Source organism: Sardina pilchardus, chromosome 7 (assembly GCF_963854185.1).
Source record: "Sardina pilchardus chromosome 7, fSarPil1.1, whole genome shotgun sequence".
NCBI lineage: Eukaryota > Metazoa > Chordata > Actinopteri > Clupeiformes > Clupeidae > Sardina > Sardina pilchardus.
This window is the reverse complement of record NC_085000.1, coordinates 6,128,287-6,156,059: the sequence shown is the minus strand read 5'-3', so window position 1 is coordinate 6,156,059 and position 27,773 is coordinate 6,128,287. Positions and strand designations below refer to the sequence as shown.

Below are 27,773 nucleotides of genomic sequence, written 5' to 3'. Positions count from 1 at the left end.
ACTATAGGGGTATGAAGCGGTTAAGGCACGGGATGGGAGGTGGGGAAGTGATTGCATATCTGCATCAGTGCACGTGAATGTGTAGGCCTGAGAGAGTTGCTTTGCCTGGCGTCCTAATCTTGGCACGCCACAGCAAGTTGCCATGAGGACAGCCTTGGTCAGGACCCAGACAGAGTCATAAATCAGCAGGTGTCCATGGGGGATGGGGGACGGAAGGGAGTCTCGCTGCAGTGCTTCTCCAGGGGAGTTGATGTTCCAGCGGCGGCCTTGTGCTGGTGAAGGGAGGCCGAAAGCAGATAAGATGGGAGTTGTTTGGTCTTGGGGCGAGGAGCCACATTCCTTTACATGGCTACTCTCTATTGCCCATCCTGACAAGTGCTGAGTGCTGACAGCTCTGCCCACAGATTCAGTCATGATGGGCAGCCTTATGGGCCTTTGGACAGCTCTCACCGTCCGTTTTCTGAATTCCTTGATTAACCAAGGCAAAGCCTGATCCAATCAGCATAAGACCTGTAATCATGGTTCCGAATAGGTAGATATCGTCCATGTCCTCCATGGAAAGACCCACCAGGCACAGGACCCGCCACCACTCTGTTCTTTTTCTTTTTTATCAACTCATCTGCTCTCGCCATCCTCTTCTCACAATAATATTCTCTCGCTCATCTATTCTAGCATATGCACTCACTACGTTGTAATACTCGCGTTTTGTGCTTGGAAAAAAGTGTGTCAGTATGACCCACGGACTTAGCCTGGCAAGCCAAACTATACAGAAATATGTTTTGCCGCTAGGGCGCGTCTAGATTTCTAGGCTACCACAGACTGCAAATAGGCGTGCGTAGCGCTCTAGAATATTTGGTGTGAACGCCGTCTTAAAATTCTAGAATGCTGCACTGTAAAACCAAAGACGCGGACTAATATTCAAATATAAACCTGTTTGGCATTGCTGTTCCACCTGTGCAGCGGTTGCATCAAAGATCCGCTTTAACCCTCTGTGGTTGCACGAATGATCGTATGTCCCATGACTATTGAAGGCAGAGTTGAAGGAGTGAGCCAGACATTTTGAGAAAGCCTGGGATGGTTCTGAAAAATGTAGCCTACCAGATTTTTCACGAAAGGTTTGCTCAGGTCGTGAACACTCTGCAAACATGGCCTTAAGAGTCCAGAGTCGATTGTCTCTGGCAGAGGTGGATAAAGGCCAGCAGCATGTCATGTTTATCATCAAAGGGGGAGCCAGTCAGATTGCTCACCGCCGCTTTTCCGATTGGGATGCTGTGGGCAGAGGATCTGTGCTCTCAAGAGTGTAGGTCTAGGCTATGTTTTGTTATCGTCACTATCATCATTATTTTCACCGTTATCATTAGCTATTAGTTGCAGCCTGTTATTATTTGTTGTACAAATAGGTAGGCCTATAGTGATTGAAGTTGTTCATTAATCTTCTGTCTGACATTCGTCAGTTTAGGTTAGGCTACACATCATAGGTATATTGGTGGATAAACTTTTATGCGAATTTGTAGGAGGACTGATGCAGACTTTCATAGCTATGCACGGGGAGTGACGGAACACTTCTGGTTTGATAGCTTCATCATGTTCAGCATCACGATGAATGCGCTCCTCATGGCCCTGGAGACTGACTACAGGATTAAATACGCAATGTTCAATATCTTTGAGGTAAGAGGTCCTCTGCCCAGAAAGTGTCTTAGGCTTTTCAAGGCGACTAAGCTTGTGGTCCTAACCCAATTTTAACATCACTTAGACGTGTGACGAATTTTTCATGGCGATCTACACCATGGAATTTGTCATGAAGGTGTATGTGGAACCGGTGGATTACTGGAAAAGCGGATATAACGTCTTTGACGCCGTTATTCTATTCCTGTCATTCATCCCTTGGATCACGACCCAGAGTGGGGGTACAAGCTCCTTGTCCTCCATCAGCGCTTTCCGCGCGGTTCGCGTTCTCCGCGTGCTGAAAACCGTGTCTTTTATCCGTGGTCTGCAGGTGAGATCTTTAAGCTGTTTACCCGATGACTTCATGAAACTTTCACTCATACATCCACACAAGAACGTCTTAACATCAATGGCCCTGAGATGAATTAAGTTATCTTAACTGTGTGTGTGTGTGTGTGTGTGTGTGTGTGTGTGTGTGTGTGTGTGTGTGTGTGTGTGTGGACAGGCCCTGACAGCTGCACTCTTGAAGACCATGAAGAGTCTGATGTATGTACTGACCCTCATGCTCTTGCTCATGTTCATCTTTGCCGTCATTGGCCACGAGTTCTTCGGGGAACCTGTCGTTGGAGACCCTGAGCACTGGGGCGACATCGGCTCTGCCTTCTTCACACTCTTCTCTCTGGTTACGGTGGGTTTGTGTGTGTGTGTGTGTGTGTGTGTGTGTGTGTAGTCACAGCTGAGTATAAGCACCCATGAGTTTTCATATCAGAATGTCATGAGTAGATTACAGTATGTAATGTAATGTTTGTATGTAGTGTTTGCTCAAATGTTTATTTTTCTCTCATTCTGCATGCGTTTGTGTGTGTGTGTGTGTGTGTGTGTGTGTGTGTGTGCGTGAAGGTGGATGGCTGGACAGACCTGCAGAGTAATCTGGATGACCTGGGGCTGGTGAACAGTCGGCCCTTCACCATAGTCTTCATTCTGCTCGGATACTTCATCCTCTTCAACATGTTCGGAGGCGTTGTCATCATGGAGATTCACGTAGGGCTCTTTACACCATCGCATTGCATCTGCAGCAATCAATCCATCACTGCGTTCCCCCTCTGCTCAGATAGGGGCCTTTACTACAGGTCCACTCTCCTCCTAGTGCTCGCACTCTATGTCCTCGTCTTCAGCTTTTCTCTCTTTGTGCAATTCAGAAGGGAACCATGACCAGGTTCAACCGTGGTGTGTGTGTGTGTGAGTGTGTGTGTGTGGGTTTTGGTATGTATATATTGATGCTGTGCTTGTCTCTGGATTTGTTATGTGCTCTCTCGGCAATTATTTGAGCAGAACAAAACATGAAACTCACTCTGATATGAGTTAGATTGTTACATTTGGACAGACATTCCAGTCGTTACTACCCTAGAATTCAAAAAAGACAGACTGGGGCACACTAATTCAACTTGCAGACATTACTAGTGCGAACATGGGGGGTGTCATTAGAAAGAGGGGAGATTGTTAAGAATTGGAATAATGGCTTGATCGGAATAGAAATGACACAAGTAAACACCTTGATCCAAAGAAAACTGATGATCCGATTAGAATTTTAATTGGAGCGAAAGAGGTGTATTCCGTTCTTACTGCAATCCAATCGAACTGCCATGTATATGATGAATCAGATTGCCCGCTGTAGCTTCTCAAGCGAAAGCCAAGCATCATCAGCTATTCTTATCAAAGATTCTAGTGCTTGAGAGCACCTTATCTGACTAGATCATACCCCATGCACTCAGTGCTGAGGTGGAACAGATGACACAACATTTTCATTTGGTTTAATCGAAATAACGGTTCATGTAGCAGAGTGAAAACTACAAGTGATTATTTTTTGTTACATTCAACAAATATCTCTTCACAATCCCCTAGCTGTCCATTCTGAGTAGGCCTACATTGTAAAAATCCCAGGGGCCGTATTACAGAAAAATATCCTAAGTGCTTGTCCTAACTTAAGTTAAGTTTCAAAGATAGGAAAAATCCTATCTTCCTATTACAGAAGCAGTTCCTAAACTCATGGCTGTGTCCTATCTCATCTCAGACCTCCTATCTTATCTTAACTTAAGAATTCCTAACTGTAACTGTCAATCAGATTTTTAAATCGGCAATCGTCCTGTCATGCCTGTTTCTATGCTTAGAACGTAAACAAGACTGCCTGTATCTATGATTAGAATGTCAGGTTGCAAAGACGGTGTTCCAAAGAATCTTTGACAGTTCGTTGCTCAAGATGGACAAACCATAATATCAGAGAGAAAATAGGCTAGGAAGGAGCAATAGGCTATAAAAGACAGAAAGAGAGTGATATTGATTAATTTGATGTGCTGGATAAAAAGATGAAATACTAAAATATCTTAATGAATGATAATAATACATAAGTCTATTATTCTATTATTATAATTGATAGGCCTATTTATTTGTTGTAAATGTTATACATGTTTGAAAAGACATAGCTTATACATTTTATTTAGCTTGTTTTCACTTAATTATTCTATTTAGTGAAATATGATTCATGGTGTCCCAAACAGTCATGTTCCTCATCTTATCATAGGCAACCCAACAGGCCTGTTGCAGTTTGGCAGTTATTTTGCAGTTAGGACAGGGCCTGTGCCATCCTAAGTTAGGATTCCTAAGTTAAGAAATTCTTGAGTTAGGATGGTTCTGTTATGGCCAAATTCCTATCTTAAGTTAAGATAAGATTTTGTCCTAAATGCAGTTAGGACAGTTGCTTCTGTAATACCAAAGATCCTAAATGCCCTCCTAAACTGAGATAAGATAGGATTTTCAAGTTAGGAAGTTTCTGTAATACGGCCCCAGGTCTTTGTACACAGCCTTGGCTCTGTGAATTCGAAACAAAGTAGAACAAGCCTGCCCCCCAAACCAAATGTACAAAACTTTTGCATGCATGCATTTGTATGTATGTGTTTGTGTGTATGTGTGTGTGTGTGTGTGTGTGTGTGTGTGTGTGTTTGTGTGTGTGTGTGCGCGTGCGCGTGTTTGTCCGTGTGTACGTTTTTACACACACACTGTACACACTGTATGTGAGTGCCTCCCTGTGCTCTCTCCCTGCAGCATGCTACTAAGGGCTTTGAAAACGAGATCCAGAGTGAGAGGGAGACGTCTCTGGCCCAGAAGAAACAGGGAGTCCTCCAGAGGCAGAAGCACGAGATCAGAGACCTGCTGCGCGCCCAGGTGAACCCTGAACACACACATGCACAAATGCACACACACACACTCTCTCACTCTCTCTCACACACACACACACACACACACACACACACACTCTATCTCTCTCTCTCTCTCTCTCTCACACACACACACACACACACACACACACACACGCGCATACACCCATATTACACCCATATTACACACAGACACACACACGATTGTGCAAGCACACACACACACATATGCATGTAAAAACGCACATACACATACAGTACATACACACACAATGTTATAGCATAACATAATGTATGTTCTGTAGCTGGCCCCACTACAAGTTAACAAAGACACAAAACCCATTACACTACTTACCCAAATGTCAATCACATCCACCAGGGTTGAAATTAAATCAGCAACTTCTGTCCACATACCAAATGACTTGGGTGAATTACTGAAATTGAAGCCAGTGTAGTATTCTATATGTTAACTGCTGGTACCTGTCCCCCCCCCCCCACACACACACACACACACACACAGAAAGGGATGGACAGTAACTACTCTGCGCTGGTGGGGAAGTTCAAGAGGTCGCTACGGCACACCGACATTACGCTGATGGACGACTTGTGCACCTCCACCTCCTTCATAGACATCTACATGACCTCACTGGACTTACAGGATGCCACCGTCGAGAGGTACACGCACATACACAAACACCCTGGGCACCACCATGTCCTCCTTGATACCTTGGGCCCACAGGATAACACCCTAAACAGGTCAAAATGAAGGGGTTGTACGTGTTGTACGTAGGGGTTCAGTCAGCATTTTTCTATATGTCTAAGCCTTATATTGGTAAATGTAGCTTATATGTGTACAGGTAAATAGCGAGTATGTAAGGGATAATGGACATGGTGTTCGGTTCACAGAAAGTAATATACGGATTGAGTTTCTACAGATGTCTATCCCAATTCCGGTCTCCAGGTTATACATAGGGAAAAAACGGAAGGTATTTTGTTTGCAACCGGCCCTGCTTCTGCAATTTGGCTCATATCTTAAGAACCACGATAGGTTTAGCCTCAAAATTCTTACATTTTTGCAATCATCTCCATCTTTTTTTTACTGGTGTTCTGCTCTAAAAATGTCTCTTTTCTCACAAATTCCAAATAATTCCAAGTGAAAGTAATATTGTACCTATACATCCATGCCGATAAAGTGTATTGAATTGAAGGTGAAAGGCTGTTTTCCTGTGCTGTTTGATAGACTGCAAAAGTTTTACGCCGAGACCCTGCTGGTCCTGTCTGATTTGCTGTCGGACGACCTGGTCGAGGAGGCCGACAAGGAGCTGAGCAACAAAAAGCTGGAGCTCCCTGCATCCCACAAGAAACACTGAGAAGTAAAATTGTACTTTGTCTACAAAAATGGTTGCGGTTCCTTTGAGCTGTACTTCTCCCTGCACCTTTGTCATGTCCATTCACTCTATAAGTGCAGGATGAACGGTCAGCACTGTGCCTCACGGATGGCCATAGACACTAGCCTGACCAGCCAGACCCACATCAAGATGTAGGGTCTGGGAACTCACCGTAGGCAGGGCTCAATCAGAGGGGTGGGATAAACAGTTTCTTTCAAATTCCCTCTCCGCAATAGGATAACGCTAAACGAATCATCGTCTTGTTTTCAAGAAGCAGGATGCGTAACCTTGCCTCTCCACGCAATAGGATAACGCTAAACGAATCATCTTCTTGTTTTCAAATAGCAGAATGCGTTACCGTCGCAACCTCTGGTCGCATGTCAGTCACCATTATGTTAAGCCCGCCCACCGACTCTATACATGCTGTGATTGGCCTGTCCTTTTCTCGGTTTCTCAGCTCCTAAGCTCAATGGAGCGTAGCTAGACTGCCCCGCCAGCCAAATTACATTTGCTGCCACTAGGGGCGTCTAGATTTCTAGGCTATTCATGTGTGAACTAGCTAAAGCACTCAGAGAGCGCAGACTTCAGGGGGCACTAGGGCGCAAAAGTCTACAGCGCTCATACCACGCACGGGTCTGAGTGCCCACGGGGACCCAGGTTCGAGTCTGGCCTGCGGTCATTTCCCAATCCCACCCCTTCTCTCTCTCCCACTTACTTCCTCTCTCACCCTTCACTGTCCTATCGTTTCTTCCCTGGGTCATTTCAGACCATCCCTGAAAATGTCACTGAAATCCATCCATAACTTTTTTAGTTATCTTGCGAACAAACAAACAGACAGACTGTTAAGGGTAGATGTGTAGAGACGGGTTGAGCAAAAGATGGAACACTCTCAGGAGGACTCAGGAGGATTTGGCTGACGATTGGGATTATTTATTTACCCAAAATAAGGCCCGTAGGCTATAAAATAGTCAATAATAACGAAAATCAAAGATGAAAAAGGAAAAAAAAAGAAAGAAAAACTTTTTCAATAATGAAAATAAATTGACATAATAGTCAAAAATATACTTATAAATTTGTCTAGACAATACACGAATGTTCACTAGTCAACGCATCACATGAGAGCTTCAAGACTACATGTCTATCCAATGCCAGCTCTCCTGAACCTCTAAACAGGTTGGCTTAAATCAGGCACAAGTGTCCCCCTACAATTGGGTCAAACCATTGTTCACAATAACACAGGGGGTACTCAGGTGTGATAACAATAAGTAAGCTAAAACAGCTAAGAAAAAACACACTACAACCAGCAGAATACAAGCACAATAATATTTTAACAACGCTACCTTAAGAAGGCATAGCCAACATACACATTCAGCCTATAAATATTAACTTCACAAAACCCGGGTTCATTTCCGGTGAACCCGGAAGTCGCAACACTGAAAAGGCGGAATTCAAACCAGGAAATCCCTTTCACAAACAATCTGACGACGAGACGCTGAACGCCGGTGAGACAAACGTTATGCTCTTTCACTTACCCAACTACACGTTTTTGAGCTTAAATAAACAACATTGATGTGACAAAACATGTTTGATGAGTGCTTATTGTAACGGAAAAGACAATGAACATAAGTGAGTGATAACGTGATGTTAATGTATAGATGGTGAACATGATTCTAAACGGTAAAGAGTTGAAATGGTTAATAGTAGGCTAAGCCCGGCCAATTCACCGTTGTGTTTAGACTAGTCAACAAAACAGCAACGGGAATTACAGAGATTGTGTGATGAATGACATGGTAATTAAATAGCAGTAAACAGAGTGACAAACATACAACAAACATAAACGGACGTTAGCGCTCCGCCTTTACGAGTAAGCAGCATTGCTGCGGTGACGGTAGCTATGCGCCCCGTCACACAGACAAACAATCTAACAAGCAAACCCCAATGAAAACACAATCTCCATGGCGGAGGTAATGAAATTCTCAAGGCAACTGATGGAATAATGTGAAGTAAGTGTGGAATAGTGGAGGGGTAAAGCACAATCTTGCATTACAGTAGGAATTTAAGAAATAAGGAGAGCCCCCATTGTACAAAAATGTGCATGTAGACAAAGCCTGGAGGCATTATTTCAAAAATGTCAAAGTCTGCATGCAAGATGTTCATGCCATTTGTCCAAATCCTGGACTCACCTGACACTGCTGTCTCGATAGACTCCTTACTGAAAGAGTAAGTGACTGTTTATATAGAAAATTTGAAACATACAGTATATACACATTGCCCACTGATAGGCTAACTTTTCACAATATTTGATTTACTACGTCTCCTTTGGACAAACCTCTCGTCCATGCCTTGTATATGCAAATTCTTCAGGAGGTCAAAGGAGCCTGTCTTGTGGCTATTGAAAAGATTGCTCTAAGCAGACCATTCACCGGGTCTGGTGATGTTTGGAGGGCCCAGTGTTATCGACTAGAGGAGGAGACTTTAAAGGTTTTCTCCAAAAGACTAGGTAAACTGGACCTTTCTGCTCAAAAGCCAGATGATAGCAGCTTTTTGAATCAGAAAGAGCCTATGGAGTTGGAAGTAACAGACCTGACACAGCAGGTGGTGAGTGCCATCTTTCAATTCAATTCAATTCAAAAAACTTTATTTATCCCCGAGGGGCAATTTCTCCATGCAGGCATAGCGACACATAAGACGCACAACATATAGGCCTAAGACAAACAAGACAAGACAAGGGGAGAACAGGACAGACAAGGGTGTGTGTGTGTGTGTGTGTGGGTCCAGTCCCCTAGTCCCAGGAGAGAGAAGAGGAGGGGGTCCATCTCTCGAATGACGGCTGTAGAGCACCAGCGGTTGTTGACATAAAGACAGGCTCGTCCTCCGTGTGCCTTTCCAGCGCTGCATCCGTCTCCATCCAGCCCCAACGCGCTGATCCTCGCCTCCCTCGTCCTCCGCGACCGTCAGCCCGAGATAGCTCCGTCGGAATAGGCTACTACTCCACAGGCTTATCCATGAACATGCCCACAATCGTGCAGGTTTCTCCGAATTAGAAGAAATTCTCCTGTGTATCTGACAGGTCGGTTGTCATCTGGAAGACTGCCTCCACTTGTCCATTCAGAAAATCCCATGGCGGATGGAATCAAAAGTAGCCTTTAGAAGTTGCGGTAGCTTGATGGAATCCAACAAAAACAAAGTGGCGTCCTTTCACGTTCCGTTACTATGCAACTCCAAAAACCGTGTCCCACTGAGATCAAGAGCAGCAGTATATCTTATATCGTTATGACCCAAAAACAAAGAGGAAGATGATGCAGGAACATAAAAACGTTAAAAACACCGATAACACAAACAATATAACAAAAAACACTATGCCAGCACAGCCGGTCGCCACAAGAGCAGCGCCACGGCGTCTTGGCAGTCATTGAGAGCTCATGTCCCAATTGTGAGCATCCTGTAGCAACCACTGACCTGCTACATGCACTGTATTCCCCAACAGTGCTATAAACTCAATAAAATTGCAGAGCTGTACTCAAAGCTGCCATATTGTTCAGGAACCACAAAAGTTTTAAGTTCACTCAACTGGTTTCCCAGTTATTGATTAATTAGAGTAGAGAAGCTCTTAGTATATGAGTAGAACCAGGCGCGTAGGAACGTAGTAAGCATTGGGGGGGACAAGAATGAGGTCTGTTGCGCGCACAAAGCGCGCGCCGAAATTTTTTTATATTAATAAATAAAGGGGGCGAATTATAAGTCACATAAGAGATAAAAAACCTATTGCTGAAGTTTTAATGGCCCTCTGTAAGATGCCGCTTTGAAAATATGTATTTCAGTCTTTTTCTTAACCTATTTTTGGAACTGGGAAGAACATCTGCACATAGGCTATTCAGAACACATTTCTTCCCTGAAAACGCACACAGCTAGTCTGTAGGACAACTTAAACTGACTCCCCCAATGCTTCCCTTTACATGGTTGCATAAACGTTGCTTAAATGAAAATATGTTTCTTCTTCTTGACTTTTCATATGCCATCTAAGTAAATGTTATGTCAGCTGACAGATGGATGCGCGTTTTGGGCACAATGAATGGGTTTGCCCTAAATGGAGACGCAGGGAAAGCGTGCTGTGGCTATTGTTACCTGTATGCAGCCAGCTCAACAAAGTAACGTGGTTAGAAGATTCCTGTATGCTGCATTGCCGTGACCATTTCCTTGTGGATTTTTCTCATTGGAATACAGCTAACGAACGCGAAAGCTGAGATTGCCTTGCGCGTCAGTGTTGGAACGATAGGGCCTACTCAACAAACTGTGAGATAAACATTGTTTTTCGTGTCTGGGAGATCTCGTTGTCGTTTTTGACTGTCGGCTTCTTATGTTTATTGTTTGGACGTATGGACACTGAACTTTGAGGGGGTGTTTGTTTGTGCATTATGAAGCTTTGTGTTAATTAGTATGTGTCGGGCCTTCACCTCAGCGCGTAAGTTGCGCGCTAGGTGGCCACGAATGAACTCATTGCTTAATTTGTGACAAAATACAGTGAGTAGCCTATTCATCTTTCATGTGTGTTTTTTCATCTGTTAGATTATTGCATGTTTGACGTAGTTTGTAAACAGGCATTCTGCCAGTTTATCTTAAGTCAGGGGTCGGCAACCCAAAATGTTCAAAGAGCCATTTTGGACCAAAAAAACAAAAAACAAATCTGTCTGGAGCCGCAAAAAAATGAAAAGCCTTATGTAGGGTGAGATAAGGTAAATTGGGACATCAGGTAAAATGGGACGAAGTTGGTTTTAGACCTTTATCTCTTTAAATATTAGCTGCCAATCAGAAAACATTATATTGTCACTACATATGTCCTTTACCAAATAAAATCATTTTGATTGGTCTAAAGTATCACAAATGGGAGGTGCCAAGATTAAAAACATCAGTGGACCCAATAATTGCAAGGAAAGCCCCATGGCAAGCCGATTCTGTCTTAATGATCATAAGGATATTGTAGTTGAAACAAAAACAATATTATACAAAACTCTCATGAAATGTATGCTATTTCATGAGAGGTTTAAATTAATATCAAAACTTTTGGGCTGTGTCCTTTACTTTTTTAAGGAAAATTAATTTTAGTGACTTTGGTGTGCATCAGGCAAATTGGGACAAAAAAATCAGCTAAAATGGGACACTTTTACATTACATTTGCCATTAGTGTTAAGGTGTTAGCATATTAGCCGCATATTAGCCTTTTCACACTCAAAGTAGGCCCATACACTCACACACACTTACACACACTTGCACGCTTGTGCTTGTGCACACACGCACCCACACACACACACACATCTGAACACTATCATTAAATCATTAAAAAATACAAATAAACATTGTCATTATTCTACAATTTGTTGCACAATTTTTAATTCTAAACTGACTGTCCCATTTTACCTGACCGAGTGTCCCATTTTACCTGAACACTTTCTTGGACTGAGGTATGGTGTCTTGTGGTCTTTGAAGGTTAATATCTTTAAAAATATTATATTTGGAAGCATATTTTCTGCACAGAAATGTTGCTAAGACTCATATGAAGTGATACAAGTCTTCACTTTCACCCTGTTTGGCATTTTAAATAGTTTTATTTGTGATCTACCAAAAAGTGTCCCAATTTACCTTATCTCACCCTAAGCCTTATATGAAGGTAACACAGGCTGTAAGTGTATATTATCTATATTAGCCTACTATCAAAATGACTAAGTAGGCTACAACGAGGCTACATAATGAGCTTTCATGATTAAATGTTTTTCCCTACAGCGCATCTCGGAGAGAATGACACACCACGTGACTACTCCGCTGGTGCTTTAAGTTCAACTTCGTGTAATCACCGTCCGTGAACCGTTGTTTTCCACGTTTTAATATCTCTCAGGTTGCAACAAAATTTCTCCAGAAGTAGGCTACTGCAATCACACTTTTTCTCTCAGTCCCAACTGGGTAGTCGGCTGCAAATGTAGCATGCCTTCCCTGAAAATGTCTTTCTAAATGTCTCTCTTTTTGTTGTTCGCCAACTTCTCATTACAAAGCAAGCAAACATGCAGGCAATCCTTCCGCAATGGCAATGAAAGCAAATGATTCGGTCATTTCTGCCTTAAATTCTCTGATCTCATCGGTTATCTTTCTCTTTTTCCCTTTGGGATCCATGCCATGGCCATGCTGACACCCGCCGGTTTGTTTACAACCACAGCCACCTGCATGGCACGGCGCCGCCCTGAAACGTGTGTCGCAGGCTATCAAATCTTCGTTGACAGAAATGTTGAACTTTAATATTTATTATTCACATTTTTACAACATTGGAAAACGTTAAGAATGTTTGTCCTGATACAGAAACCATATTAAAACAAACAAACAAAAATCCCCCCATTCATTTTCATACATTTTTGAAGACGCTCAGGGAGCCATCAGGGTTGCGCTAAAGAGCCGCATGCGGCTCCAGAGCCGCAGGTTGCCGACCCCTGTCTTAAGTCAACCGAGGCCTTCGGTTGCTCATATCCGCCCGTAACCTTACAGTAGGCCTATGTGCGTCGTGACAGTGTGTAGATCAGTGTTTTTCAACCACTGTGCCGTGGCACACTAGTGTGCCGTGACACATTGTTAGGTGTGCCGTGGGAAATTATCATAAGTTTATCATATTATTATAAGTGGTCTAAAAAAGAGTGAATAGACATCATTTTCTTTGTGTTCATTTGATTCCTATTCAAGACACTTTGACAAGAATGACTTGATATCGTTAATGCGGGCTACAGATTTTTATTTAATTTCATTTTCCATAAAATTTCATTTTATTTAAAATTTTCGGCTGGTGGTGTGCCTCGGGATTTTTTCAATGACAAAAGTGTGCCTTGGCTCGAAAAAGGTTGAAAAACACTGGTGTAGATTATAATAAGAGGCAAATTGTTACACATTTAATTTTAAAACCATAGCCTATACTAGGATAATAATTGAGCTAAGTAATCAACAACATCTGTACTTTGCAGCGTTTTTCTTTCGGGAGGGGGTCCAACATTGGGGGTGTCCCGACCCCCCCGACCCCCGCGGTTCCTACGCGCCTGACTACTATAGACTACAACAACTTTGACAAGATTTGGGAAAGATTATTGAACGATTGTAGTCTTCTAACTAATGCCTGCCATTCAAGCTTTACCCAAAAGACTACAATCTTTGAAGAATCTTTCCCAAATCTTGTCAAAGTTGTTTGGTTTAGCAGCCTACCAGTCTGTCAACTGTTTCTGCACAGGTTAATTTATAGCCCCGGGCACCAAAGCAATGTTTCATACATGACGCTTGGTAATCAAACACATGACACACACAGTCCACGCGCTTTTAAACAATTTATTAGTGGACTACTTTGCTGCAATGCGCTACATGGTTCGCATTGAAGTGGCCACTCCACTCGCGCTTTCTATGGGTGGCTCTCAAACTCTCCTCGATCCTCGATGCTCGGTCCTCTAGGCTCGTTCCCACTGATCTAACTAACACTGGATAGACGTTGTTGACGAGGACCGAGGAAGGAAGGGAGGATTTATAAAATACCAAATGAGAGGCACCCCGTGATTCACGCATGGACATTGAAAGATATCTATTATAACTTATTGCCACGAGGTGACAGTTCGCTGCATAATAATAAACGATGCATTGAGTGATGACCTTGTAGGCTAGTAGGCTAGGCCTAAATTCTGAGAAGTTAAATTGCACTAAAATGAAATTATGTAGGCTACGCAGAGAGGACGTTCTCGAGAGCGATTACAATTAAGTTTCAATATCGTGTACATTAATGATTAATCTCCACCACACTTTCCGCCATATGCTGTCTTTTCCATCACAACACATTTTAAGTTAATCATATGAAAATAATACAACATGCATTTTTGGAAAATTAAAACATTTAGTATTTTTGCCAGATATATAGCCTATGTGTGTAATATTTAGCCTATTAAAATATTACATTTGGAACTGTATGTTTTTTTTTTTTTTTCTTGAAAACACGTTTTGTTCTGTGATGGAAATTACAGGCTTTTGGAATAAAATGGAAAATATATATATTATTTAGGTAAAATCATCACAGCCACTATTAGGGTAGATAATTAAACCATGCAAAAATATTTTTATTGATGTATGTTACATTTTCTTAAAATGACCAGGTCAAAGAGTACCATAGCCTAGTTGAAGAGTAACCCTGCAGCGATAGCATCTGTCTTATATTAATATTAACGTCAGTTTTGTTAACACAGATAGGAAGTCAAATTGTAGGCCTAACTCCGAACTTACTGACAATAGCCCAAGAATGGTCCATGTCAATGTCTGACTCTGATAGGCATGCCTAGAGAGAGATATGAAGAGATTTTCTGACTGACTTTCGTGCTGAAGTGAAATAATAGTCATTATAATAATTTCTCCTGCAGGACCAGATGGCGCTGTGACATTTTCAGTTCTGTCAAAGGAACCACCATCACGCCATGGTAAGTGATCATTTCCTGGTCCTCAATTTACTAGTGTCACAATGTAGCCATTGTGTAGCCTATATTATTATAGTAACATTTTGTAAGCATTTATTCACCAATGAGAATAGCCTAGCCTAACCGTATCCCTTTGCATCTCTCCATAGGGATACACAGAGGCTAGAGTTGAGTGGTGTTTTTGTATCAAGGAAGGGATGACACCTTAGACTTAAGATTTTCTATACCAAAATGGGTTGGCTATGTGGTTATGTGACGCCTTTTCCAAGACACAGGCTCAGTTACAGTATTTTGCCATTATCGATTAAATCACAGTCAGTTTTCAAGGGTCAGCCCATGACCATGCATACACCACTCATGCATTTGGACCTTCCAGTCTATCAATGCACTGAAAATTCATCTCTCACGATTTCATAGAAAAACTGAGCAGGAGGTTGTGTCTTGTGTTTACATGTCGCTTGTACTATAGTATTATTTAATATATGCACAGGATTACTATTCTGCTGATTTGTCTTCCCATTACCTCACAATCCCTCTGTCTTGGTAGGAAGATGTCGATGTCAACAGCAGACAAACAATTATTCTGCAGGCCCTCCCAATCTTCCTGCAGGAAGATGCTGCTGGATTTTTAAGACCCGGAATGTAGTACGTTTTTGATTCAACTGTGTGTCCTCTTTCACTTTTCCTTTTTTCTTAGTTTATCTTCTCTGTATATCTCTATTTCCATTTAACCCTCTCTGATACTACATTGCAACCAAAGGACAACAACCTCAACCATCTTCCTAGCCACCAGAATAGCAATTAAATCATATTACAGTATGTCATATTTGGTAATTTTGCCTGAACTTTTCACTGGTATTTCATATTATATGAAATACACAGTGTTTTTCACTGACTGCTCTACTCATTAACTAATTACTGTCATGTTCTTCAGGCAGAAGAAATTGACCTGCCTGACCTCTCGGATGCAGCTGTAGATATTCTCACTGTCTCAAGTGATACGGACTCCCTTGTGAAGTTTGGTCATGCTATCCATTCTATATTTCTGGAGGGAGCTATTGTTGAGTGTGATAACAGAGTTGACAGATACGTTAATTTTACTGTTAGCCTTCATTTATGCACTTCATGTTGATTATCTAAAGCAATTGTCTTACGCATTTAACTTCATTCAAAAAATTATAATAGGTTTGGATGACCTGAAGTCGTTACCTCCTAGACTACTTAGCCTTAAAAATGAATTGCTGATGATGGATGAGTATGCAGTCTATTTTCCAAGTCTCATTGTTGGTAGTGCCTGCAAGCAATGAAGTACCATTTTTTTTTTACTTTTTATCTATGTTGGCCTTATTATTTTTGTTGAGTGTTTTTACCTTTGTTGACTAAATGGTTGTTATTTTATTTGATTTTTTGTATTAACCCCATTGCTGGGGAGGTTGTTCTGTTCTGAATTCAAATGCAATTCTTAAATAAATGGAATGTGCAGTGAAAATATCATTTCAATAGTTTTTCATTTGGATCATACTACAAAATATGTTTGTTTTTAAGGAAAATAGTAAATATAAACAGTCAATAAAATGTGTTTCAATAGAGTTCAGTCAACTTAAAAATATAAGAGGCTTAATTGATAATGTTTAGGTCTGAGAAATTGAATGAGTCAAGTTGATAACATTAATACAGTGCCTATAGAAAGTTATCATACCCTTTTGAAATAGTTACTTTTTTTGTCTTACAGCCTGAAATCAAAACCCATTTTAAAAAAAATCTTTTCCAGTTTTATTTACAAATGTAGCTGTACAACATCAAAATAATGAAAAAAAAGTCAACAGTTCTGAAAATTAATAAAAAATGAAAAACTAGAATAACAGGGTTGGAAAAGTCATCATACCCCTGACTTAATACTTTGTAAAGCTTCCTTTTGCTTTCATTACAGCCATCAATCTGTTTGGATATGTCTCTATTATAACTTTGCACACCCAGATAGGGGAATATTTGCCCAATTTTCCGTACAGAAATGTTAAAATTTAGTCAATTCCATCTTTAGTGTCAAATTTGCTAGATTTAACAATGATTTCAAAATGATCAGGTTCATTGAACTTATCCAAGATTTAAGTAGTGATTACTTAAAATTTTTGATTGTCAAATTATTATGTTTCAGTTCATCAACGTACTCAAAAAAAATGACTGTGAATAAAGTTTCGAGTTTCGAGTAGTAATTACTTAAAATTAGTGGTGGGCCGTTATCGGCGTTAACATGCTGCGTTATCGTGCAACTCTTATCGGGCGATAACAAAAATATCGGCGTTAATCTATTCTCAAAATTGGGCTGGGAGCTGGGTCTATACCACGCAAGCTATGATCACTTTCACCTTGATATCTTAGCGCGAACGCCAATGTTCAAGAGTGCGCCTGAAAAAAGTCTAGGTCGCACTGGTGCACCTGACGCTGCTCGGCTGCTTTCTTTCACAAGTTGTCATTGTAGACTATGCGTGCAACTTTACCAAACAGTAACCAATGATACATCCTCTCAACATGGACGATAATATCAGACCCCTCCCGAATCGGCACATTCCTAATAGTAGTAAACCCCCTCTCCTTGGCCCGCTTTCTCTTGCTCTCCCTCTCCCTCTCCCTCACTCTCCCGTGCGCGCTCAATGGACACTCGCGAGTCGCGACCCGCCCCTCGACATGCACATTTAATCCAAATAAAACATTCACTATCGTGAAAGCAATGATGCATATAGAAGACGTTAGCTAAATTAATATAAATTCCGGTTAGCATCATTGCTGCAGAAAGTTGATTAAAACTCTTACATTCAAGTCACTCTTGCATGAGTTGGATGATAATCTCAATACCAATGTTTTCCAACTCCAAAACTCGAAAGGAGAAAAAGTATTTGCCCACATTGAAACTTACAGTAAACACACGTGGGGAAACTGAGCAGTCCAACTAGTAAACTTTGATAAACTAGCCAACTATGCTACTTTGTTTACATTTTGAGGTTTCAAGCAGACAGCTGAATTAAAGAGGCAGAGTTGTAATATGAATAGTACTGTAGGCTGCAATCTGCATAAAGTGTGCTGTCATGAATATTAGACATTTCAGTATGTAGAATAGGCTTATATAAATAATTTTGTAAAGAAAAAAATCTTGTATTGTGTTTCAAGCTTTTCCTAGACTTTTTGTTGTTAAAAAATCATTATATGAAAGGACAGCAATAAAAAGGTGACCTTTTAGCGTTAAAGGCGATGCAATGAAAAGTGTGGGTGCACCTAAATTTTGCGCTGGTGCACCTAAAATTAATCTAGATTAATCTAGATTAATTTCAAGATTACAGTGAGATTAATCTAGATTAACAAAATTAATCTATGCCCACTTAAAATGTTTGTTTGTTGAAGTTATTTGTTTTAATGTTGTTCATTTTCTCAAATATTTGGAGTCTAAAGAGCTTGTCTGGCTAATGTAGTAATTACTTAAAACACATATTTCTCACATTATTCTTTTTAATTTGGTCCTTGTCCTTAAAGATTTTGAGTTTTAGAAAAGTCTCATTTTAAGTAGAAATTACTATAAGAATATGTTAATGTAGCTAAATAATTGGAGGTAATCAGTTTCATCAAATATTTTGAGTTCATTGAACCTGTTGGGGTTTACAGTGTGTGGTGGCCAAGATGAAGACATTCTTGGCCTCTCCAAAGGCCTATAGCAGCACACTCCCGCTTGGTCCCTACGCCAGCTCTTTAAACCAAGGGCCTGACCTCCATCTCACCTCTGGCTTTTACCTGACGGCTTTCAAGACGGTCCTCGGAGTGCTGTTCAGATCCGTCAACTGTCCGTTTGTGGATGCTAGCCAGTTAAAACCAGATAACGTGGCTTCATTAACAAGGGAGAATGCTGTTTTATCCTACTTTGTTACAGCATAAGACATCATGACAGGCACAATTAACACTGTTCTTGAGGTCCTTGTTGCCTTGTCAGAAGTCCAAGGTGAAGAATTGTGTTTTTATGTTCTCCAGAGCACAATATAAAGTTAAGCCGTTCTTGATCTTGGGTAAGCAAACGGGAACGACAGACAAAAGTCACAGCACAGACTCTCAGCCCGCATTCAATCTAGATTCAGAGGATTTTGTGTTTCCAATTGTCGCTAAGCACAAAGAGGAGTCTGGATCTGAGAGGAGCCTGGTGGCCACAGACAGTGGTGATAATGTGACTACCGAATCTGAATCAGGAGTGGGCCCACCAGTCGCCACTTGTAAAAGTTCACTGGAGAAGGAAACTTGTGCATCCCAGGAACCCACCATAGCTGCTTCAGATATTGCAAAGGAGCTGGATGTTGGGCAAGCTGTTGCACGGTTAGAAGACTTCATAAACAGTGGGGAAATTCACAAGTTTTCACTGGACCTCACAAAGCAGGTGCTTCACTTGCTGAAAAAAAGCACTTGCCAGAGAGTCAGCCTGCCTGTCAGCCAGACTGTTTCAGAAACAGATTTTTCACCACCGCACAGAGCAAACAATGAGACAGACAGCAGCAGTGTCTCTCGTGAGTTCGCCCTCATGTTTGCTGAGGACTCTGTGAAATGCTTCTTGCATCAGCTGCTGTTCCCTTCTTGTCCGAGCAAAGTGAGTGACCCAGGTGACTTCATCCAGAGCACGTGGAGTTCCAACCCCTGCATGGCCTTGGCAGCGCATGAGAGCTGCTCTGGAAACACTATCTGTTCCTCTCACGCCCTGCGCGAAATAGTGGACTTAGTGAGGGAGGTTATTGTGAACCATGCAGGTGATGGGCAGATTTTCACCCGAGCCAGCTTTTCCTTGCACAAGCAGAGACTCGGAGGATGCAGCTCTGACACCACCAGTTGTTTTGAGACAACTGATGACCCCAACTTCAAGTCAGCCACTGAAAATGAAAGGGAAAGGACCAAAAAGAAGAAGAAGCAAAAACTTTGCATCTTGCCTAAAACAAAGATTCCTAAAGAGAGGATCTATAAAAAGGTACAGTGAAATGCCCAGTCAGAATATTTCCATATTTTGCTGCTCTTTAACCTGTAATGTTATTGTGCATCTGAGGTGATGTTTGGCTCACGAGGCAATTTCTTAGTCCAGGAGCATCATATGTCATAGTGTGCTGAATACACTAAGGGCAAAAAGTGACATAACATGCTTGCTCTTGAATTACAGTATTTCTCTGGGACAAATGCCGTGAGCCCGTTGGCACCAAACAAGGCATGTCCACTGGACATTGACATAGCAGGAGGAAATCATTCACTGGAGAACCTGACCTGTACATCTTCAGTGGTCATCATCAGTAAGTTGTGTATTATCATTATTATTACTACTATTTTCTTGTCAGTATAGGCAGTATATATGTTTCATGTGAACCTTGACAAGCTGTCATTTTTTAACACTGTCCTGGTGCTTTGCAGGTGAACCACATGCCTCCACGTCGCAGGAGATCCTCCTCCTCCTCCTGACACAGCAGCAAAGAAACCAAACAAGCGCAACATGTTCACCAAATTCTTCTTGTCTATTACCAAGCCTCTGCAAACATGCTTCAAAAAGCAATAGAGAAAATAAATCATTTTATTATGTTTCCTTTTTATGTTTGAAATAAAAGGAGGGGAAGTGTGTTGTTGTAAAAGTGTGCAGATATTTTGTTGGTAGCAGAGCTCAGATACCAATACTAGGTTTCTATTTGGCAATGGTAATGCACTTTGGCACAGCCATGATGAAGGGAAACTTATATACATGTACAAAGTTTGCAATGATTTCATGCAGTATTTAGTATTCCAAGTATTAAAAATACAGCCTAGCCTATTTCATTTTGATACATGACGTGGCTACTGTATTTTATTTTTGATATAGGCCTATTTAAAATTAGGCTATTTTATATTTTATTTTTACATACATTTTGATGTATTTGCCTTTCCTGGTTACTCTTATTAGCCTACTAAATTCCGTCAGTTAACTTTTGTTGTCTCCAGAGAACTTTAACATTTCGAATGTAACACTATTCCAAGACAGATGAGGGCGCTCTTTCTTTGAGTTTAGTTCAGAGGGGCGGAGATGTGTTATTATTTGGCTTTGGCGGGCCATGAACCAAAAAAAGGCATGTGCTAACATCTGTTCAAAGATGTAGCGTCTGACTCACACAAGCGGGCTTGGACCTAAAAATGACCAACATACACAAGCTCTTTTGACGTTTTCGATATTCCGCGTCGGTGTTGTAGCAGCTAATCGTTCCTACTTGCAGCATAACAACAAAGGCTCGTAGAACTAGCATGCAGTGCAGTGTAGTAGTTTTTGCATTGGCATTGGTGTCTGTTGATATTAGCTAGCTAGATAGCAAAGTTAGCATCTCTACCCTGTCAGAGAGCATACCATACCCATCCGGTTATCGTATTACGAGATAAATGTACATGTTCACGTTTTCATCATTGACTGTATACAAATGTTCATTAGCTAGCAAAGTGAAAACGCTCACCGTAGCCAGCAGTACTCGACTGAGAATACAATGTGAACTGTTTATTCAATAACACCATGTCTTGAAGTTTGTGATCGTTGACTCGATACGATAACAATACTTCGCCGCCCAGTCTTCAAGAATGAATGGCAAACTCATTCCTCACACCCCAGTAGCCGTGGACTTTTGGCAGGTGCGAAAGTGTGCCCACGTCCGCTTGTTCTTTCTGTCCCACATGCACTCGGACCACACGGCTGGCCTCTCGTCCACCTGGAGTAACCGCCCCATATACTGCTCTCCCATCACAGCAAAACTCCTCAAACTCAAGCTACGTGTAAGCTGATCTCTTTTTTATTACTACTATTAAAGGCGTCGATTTTTAAATGAACTATTAATACAAGTTACTATTAAGACTACTAATTTTGATTTACAGTAGGATATGCAGTGGTCGTAGGCCCTACATGTACAGTAGCCAGTTATAGGAGATCTAGTCATCAAGTGTAGACATTATAATGTGGTTGGTCTAGGTACAGGGCATACATTTCACTGTTGTCTATGCACCTATACAGCAGCCCGTTGTATTGTTGCGGAACAACAGAACCAATTGAATGAAAATAATGAACATATTTAAATGCCATCTGTGTTGGTTATATTGATCATTCATGACTGTCTGCCTTGTGTGGCAGGTGAAGGACAAATGGATCCATCCACTGGAGCTGGGCGATCCACACATGCTGGCCCTGGACGACATCGGAAAGGAGCGCATGACCGTGACCCTCATGGATGCAAACCACTGTCCAGGAGCTGTTATGTTCCTCTTCGAGGGATACTTTGGCAACATACTGTATACTGGTCAGTGCCTATGGAGTGGCTGGTAATCTTTGTAGTGTAGCACTACAGTGTAGCACTGGACATGAATGACACTAGCATGCATTACATCATACACACTAGTACTAGTTGGGAATATAAGTTCTCTTATGGGAAATTAACTTTTGTAGATATGGTTTTGGTTTCTGACTGAGTGAGTGATAGAAGACTTACTAGAAGACTTACTAGAATACAGAATCCTTGGTGTGTGGTATCAAACAGATATAATGTGCTTATGGTTAACCTGCATGTGTCTTTGTCTTTCTGATTTGTCAGTAATTTATCAGTTTGTTTGCTTGTTCATAGTATTGGCGGTTAATAACGCGTTTGTGTGTATGTGTGTGTGTTTCAGGGGATTTCCGCTACTCCCCCTCCATGCTGCGTGAGTCCTGCCTGCGGACACACACCACCATCGACATTCTGTACCTGGACAATACCAACTGCGACCCCACCCGCACCCTGCCAACACGCCAACGCGCCACGCAGCAGGTCAAAGAGGTCATCAGGGCCCACCCAGGACACAGGGTTGTCATTGGTCAGTATTCATTTCGTATTTGCACCGTTTATCACCCAACTACATACATGCTTGCCAACCTGTATGCACGGAATTAGATAGCAGCAAATTACATTGCCTAGGGCTAAGTTCTCAAACTTTTTAAGCTCAGGGTATCCCTACACTTATAGATTTTTATTTTTTATCCACAGCACCCCTTAGTCAAGTTCTCTCAGCATCTTTTATTTTTTAGCCTACCATCACACCATTACTTGTTGTGGTATACTGCAGACTTCTATAATATTTAGCATATGAGCTTATTTTGTGTGTGTCCCCATCCCAGGCCTGTACTCCCTGGGCAAGGAGAGTCTGCTGGTGGAGCTGGCGCTGGAGTTCAAGACCTGGGTGGAGGTGAGCCCTGAGCGCCTGGAGGTCCTGCTGGCCCTGGAGCTGCCCGACGTCTTCACCACGGAGCCCGGGGCGGGCCGCATCCGCGTCGTGGACCAGGACCAGGTCCGCGCCGCCAACCTGCTGCAGTGGAACCGGGAGGAGCCCACGCTGGCCATCCTGCCCACCAGCCGGCCCTTGGTGAGTGAGTGTGTGAGTGTGTGTGTGTGTGTGTGTGTGTGTGTGTGTGTGTGTGACCAGCCGACCTTTGTTGTACGTGAATGTCTGTGTGTGTGACCAGCCGACCTTTGTTGTGTGTGTGTGAGTGAGCCGACCATGGTCATCCTGCCCTCCCGTGTTGTGTGTGTGTGTGTTTGTGTTTCACCGCCAGCTGACCCTTTGTGTGTGTGTGTGTGTGTGTGTGTGTGTGTGTGAGAGAGAGAGAGAGAGAGAGAGAGAAAAAGAGAGAGAGAGAGAGAGTGACCCTACCATGACTAACCCTAACCCCTCCTTCCTACTCACCAGCTGCGCCGTAGTGTGTGTGTGTGTGTGTGTGTGTGTGTGTAACTAGCGAACTCATTGGCTGACAGCAAATAGATCTGCTGTGGAAATGCCGTTATATTGCTGGTACTGATAAAACTGGTGATAGCCTAGGGATTGCTTCCTGCCTGATTTATTTTACTTTTATGTTGTATGATGCCGGGATCCTTTGGAATGTCTTATGACAGGTGTGTTGATGTCTCCCTTGATAACTGCATGCACCATCAGTTATTTTTGGGATAATATAGAAGCCTAGCTACCAAGATAAACTGACCTTGAAAATAGTGCGTAACTCTTTATTTCAATGAGCTATAAACGATAATCATCAAAATTACAACGAAAAAAATATCACATTAGATCACATTGCTGTGAAAAAGTATTTGCCCCTTCCCAATGTCTTCTATTTTTGCATATTTGTCACACTAAAATGTTTCTGAAATTAAACTAATTTCAATACTAGACAAAGATAACCAGAGTAAACTCAACATGCAGTTTTTAAAATTATTATTAGTTTATTAATTATTATTAGTTACTACTGTACATTAACTGACTAACTAAATGTAATTGATAACTGGGTTAAGATTCCCTTGACACAACCAGACATGATTACTACCGACCCTGTTGAATCTAAACATCACTTAAATAGAACCTGTCAGGCAATGTGAAGTTGGCTAAAAAATATCAAAAAGCAGCACATGATTCTACAGTCAAAGAACAGATGACAAACAAAGTCATTGACATATCTCAGTCTGGAAAGCGTTACAAAGCCATTTCTAAGGCTTTCCATTATCTGATCTGTTGTCTCCATATTATATTAGATATAATATGGTAGCAAGTAGATTAGATTAAACTTTATTGTCATTGTGCAGAGTACAAGTACAAAGACAACAAAATGCTGTTTGCGTCTAAGTGCAAAAAAGCAGAAAAGTGCAATGGGATATGGGATATAAGTATAGACAGACAGGTAGAGGTGGTTTATGCTATAAGCTGGGTTAATTTTAATTAGTAAGTAAACCCATTGGGTAGTTTGATAGGAATATCCCCTAAAGGTGTAGTATAAACATGGATGACTATGGTGCATGAGTATGTGCTTGACTCTAAAGTATCGCACTTATGTACTCTATTGATATAGTATGCACTAATGCCTCGAGCTCCTAAGCATCCACACACACCAGTGGGAATGTTGGTGTGCACATTCCGCTTCCAAAGTTCCATTACTTAGGTTCCATTGTTTTAAATTCCACATCACCTCAGAGCCCTTTTTGCTGCTGTCATGTCAAATTACGAATCAGTTCTATTTTCATCAGCACTGTTTATTGGATAACTTGACAGTGGAGAATTCTAGCACCGGTGTGTGGGTGCAAGTAACAGAATGTGTGCCAGTGTGCAGTCCAATCTGAGCTTCTTTTTTTTACGTTGGATCTCTCCTCACCTTTTTGTTTGCCCCGATCTCAGGTGTCGTGCCACCCGAACGTTCACGTGGTGCCCTACTCGGACCACTCGTCCTACCAGGAGCTGGAGGACTTCCTGTCGGCGCTGCAGCCCCTCTCCATCATGCCCATCGTGGGCACGGCCCTGCCCTCCTTCTCCGCCGTCTTCAGCCCCCGCAAGAAGCGCCGCAAGACCGTGGTGCCCGAGTCAGTCCTACGCTACATGACAACATGCCCGACGCCCGATACCCCCCCAGTTCACTGCCCTGCCACTGGGCAGGCGTTTCGGGGGACGCGGTCCGCGCCACCTCGCGGGGTGGTGTTCGAGTCCCCCCGGCGGCCTCGGAAGGTGGTCCCCTCCGACAGGGAGGCCAGTGGCGCAGAGGACACAGACAGCACGCTGAACGGCTCCGACTGCGTCCTGCTGGACATGGAGCAGGGCTCCATCATCGACGTGGAGAGTGACGTGGGCCTGCGGTTGGCCGAGGAGCGAAGCGAGCTGAGCCTGCGATTGGCCGAGGAGAGAAGCGAGCTGAGCTTGCGATTGGCCGAGGAGGGAAGTGAGCTGAGCCCGCGATTGGCCGAGGAGGGAAGCCAGCGGAGTCCGCGATTGGCTGAGAACGGGGAAGAGTATGATAAGAGAGCAGACGTGTGTCCCGGCTCGTTCCACGCTCTTCACGGCCGGGGTGACGGGGCGACACGGACTCCGGCAGCACCCGAGGGCGCCTCGCAAAACAGAAGCACGTCCGTCCACCCGGACCGCTGCTCCTCCCTTGAGCACATCAGTCTCCATGACAACGCCTTTGCGACCGCCTCGGCCGCTACCGCCGTGACCCCGCGCAACCCCTCGCAGCCGCCACTCCACAGCCACGCGTCCGCTGAGGACTCTGAGAAGGGGGAGCAATGGCTTCTGCGAAACCTCGTCTTCCCAGAGGAGGAGCTGAGCCCTGGAGCTGAGGTTGTGGTCGGCCTGGGCAGAATTTACAACCTGCGCCCGTTAAACACTCCGAAGCGAGTGGGCGATTCGTTTGAAGCTGCAATAGAGAGATTTAAAGCTGCTCTGAGATAAAATGTGAACACTTAACTGTAAATCCGGAAAGAGAAAGAAAAGGCACTTGTAGTATTACGCAACACTCCACCATGTACATAGTGTTATTGGTATAATTGTATACGTTTGTAGACAGATGTGCCCCTTGAATGAGGAAGAACTCACTGTGAGAAGTTGAATGCATCCCTGTGCCAGAGAAAAACAAAAACTATATTACACGTATTTATATACAGGTTTCCAGTTATTGCATTAGCACCTTTTATCTAGTGATGCATTTATGCCTTTTATCGGTTATACAGTGTGGCCATTAACACTGAGTGTTACTATGTTCTGTCACAGAGCATTATTTAATGTCTAAATGCTAACTCCTCTTATGACTCTTATTATGTGCAACCGTATTCATACATTCATAACTCTGTCTGACCATGTTGCATGTGGCCGCTTCAGTTCCCGCGTGCTTGTTGTGAACGCTGCACCGCTGTTGTGCCAGTGGCTGTGTGGTAGAGGAACCTTGAAGAGTTGCCATGTGTAGCTTGATAGTGTTGTAGCGTTCATTTCTTGCACTTGTGCTGCCAAAATGAGTCCTGGGACATGAGGAATGTTGTGCAGTTTTTTTTGCTGTTGTGCCAAAAGCGCTACATTTTTCACACAAGTGTTTTATTCTGTGGTGGATAAATAAAAAGTGTGTGTAGTTTTTAAAAATATGTAGAATTTCTGTGTATTGATGTTTTGTTGTGTCAGTGTGCTGTGTTTCTGTTTGTTTCTCTATATTATAGTATACTTTTTCTATTAGGACCTAAGGAGTTGTAAGGAGGCATCCATTTCAAATTCTTGTGGTCCTTAAAAGTGCTTATTTCATACAACTACTACATTTTACTTAAACTCAATCTGTAGTGGCTCTAAAACCCTGAGACAGAGCAGGAGATGGGAACAGATGAACACCTGATGGGAGCGGGTTTACAATTGCAAATTGATTCAGTGAAATTGAGTGAAATTCAGATTGATTGGTTGTTTTAGTCCCAAGGGAAAATTAGGAAATTCAACAACATTTCTCCTCAGGGTCCTCTAGATGTCGGAATCGAGGACTGAACCTTTAATAGCCTACTTTGTCAGATGAGTACACAGTGAAATACAAACAAGGACACGTCCAGGCTGTTGAGAGTGAGATGTCAAGCCTGGCATTCATTAACAGGTGCTTTCCCCTTAAATACCTTGACAGACGCGCCGGGTTTGTTTACTCAGACCCACAGCAGCAGTGCTTCTTTAAGTCTTCATCAGAGGAAGTACACAGCAACAGAGCACTGAAATTAGCCCATAGAACATTGTGAACAGCTCTCTCAAAGCATTTTCTCAAAGCTCAAGGCTAAACCTCCCCTACAGCTACAATAAGGTGATGGTGGCAGGCAGCTGCATTTTATCTATATAGCTCCATAACACACAAATGAATGAATTAATGATTAATTATGCGTTCATTAATTATTTATTAATTAATGTCTCGAATGGCAAAGAAGCTGAGTAGGAGAGCTTCGCCATTCTTCAAACAGATAAACTCGCAATGCAGTACGAAGGTGCTCTTTGATGACAAGAATGATTTAAAAAAAATTCTGAACCAAGATGCTCGTTATTTAAAAAAAGGTTAATTAATTATGTATACATGAGACAACATTCAAAGTAATGGTTGCAGAACAGCTTAGCAATTAAGCGTAGACCTATATGATAGATATAATGATGGCAGTCTTTGAAATTCAAAAATGTCTAAATTCATTAAAACATGCAGCACATAAAGTATGGGGTTGAGCAAATCAGGGGAC

At 42.4% G+C, this 27,773-nt stretch overlaps 2 protein-coding genes across 2 annotated transcripts; both read left to right on the top strand.

Moving 5' to 3' along the window:
• The first annotated feature begins 926 nt into the window (after window positions 1–926).
• Window positions 927–20,201, top strand: LOC134088201 (cation channel sperm-associated protein 3-like). The gene is made up of 9 exons (XM_062542114.1): window positions 927–1,300; window positions 1,515–1,668; window positions 1,754–1,996; window positions 2,171–2,353; window positions 2,566–2,706; window positions 4,765–4,884; window positions 5,398–5,552; window positions 6,118–6,250; window positions 20,161–20,201. The coding sequence occupies exons 1-8, from the start codon at window positions 1,146–1,148 to the stop codon at window positions 6,245–6,247; spliced, it is 1,281 nt and encodes a 426-aa protein (XP_062398098.1). The 5' UTR covers window positions 927–1,145; the 3' UTR covers window positions 6,248–6,250; window positions 20,161–20,201.
• A 578-nt stretch (window positions 20,202–20,779) lies between these two features.
• On the top strand, window positions 20,780–26,652 carry dclre1b (DNA cross-link repair 1B). Its single transcript, XM_062540506.1, has 5 exons — window positions 20,780–21,531; window positions 21,884–22,049; window positions 22,417–22,599; window positions 22,901–23,145; window positions 24,940–26,652. Exons 1-5 carry the CDS (start codon window positions 21,340–21,342, stop codon window positions 25,981–25,983), a joined length of 1,830 nt encoding a protein of 609 aa, XP_062396490.1. The 5' UTR covers window positions 20,780–21,339; the 3' UTR covers window positions 25,984–26,652.
• Window positions 26,653–27,773: the final 1,121 nt, after the last annotated feature.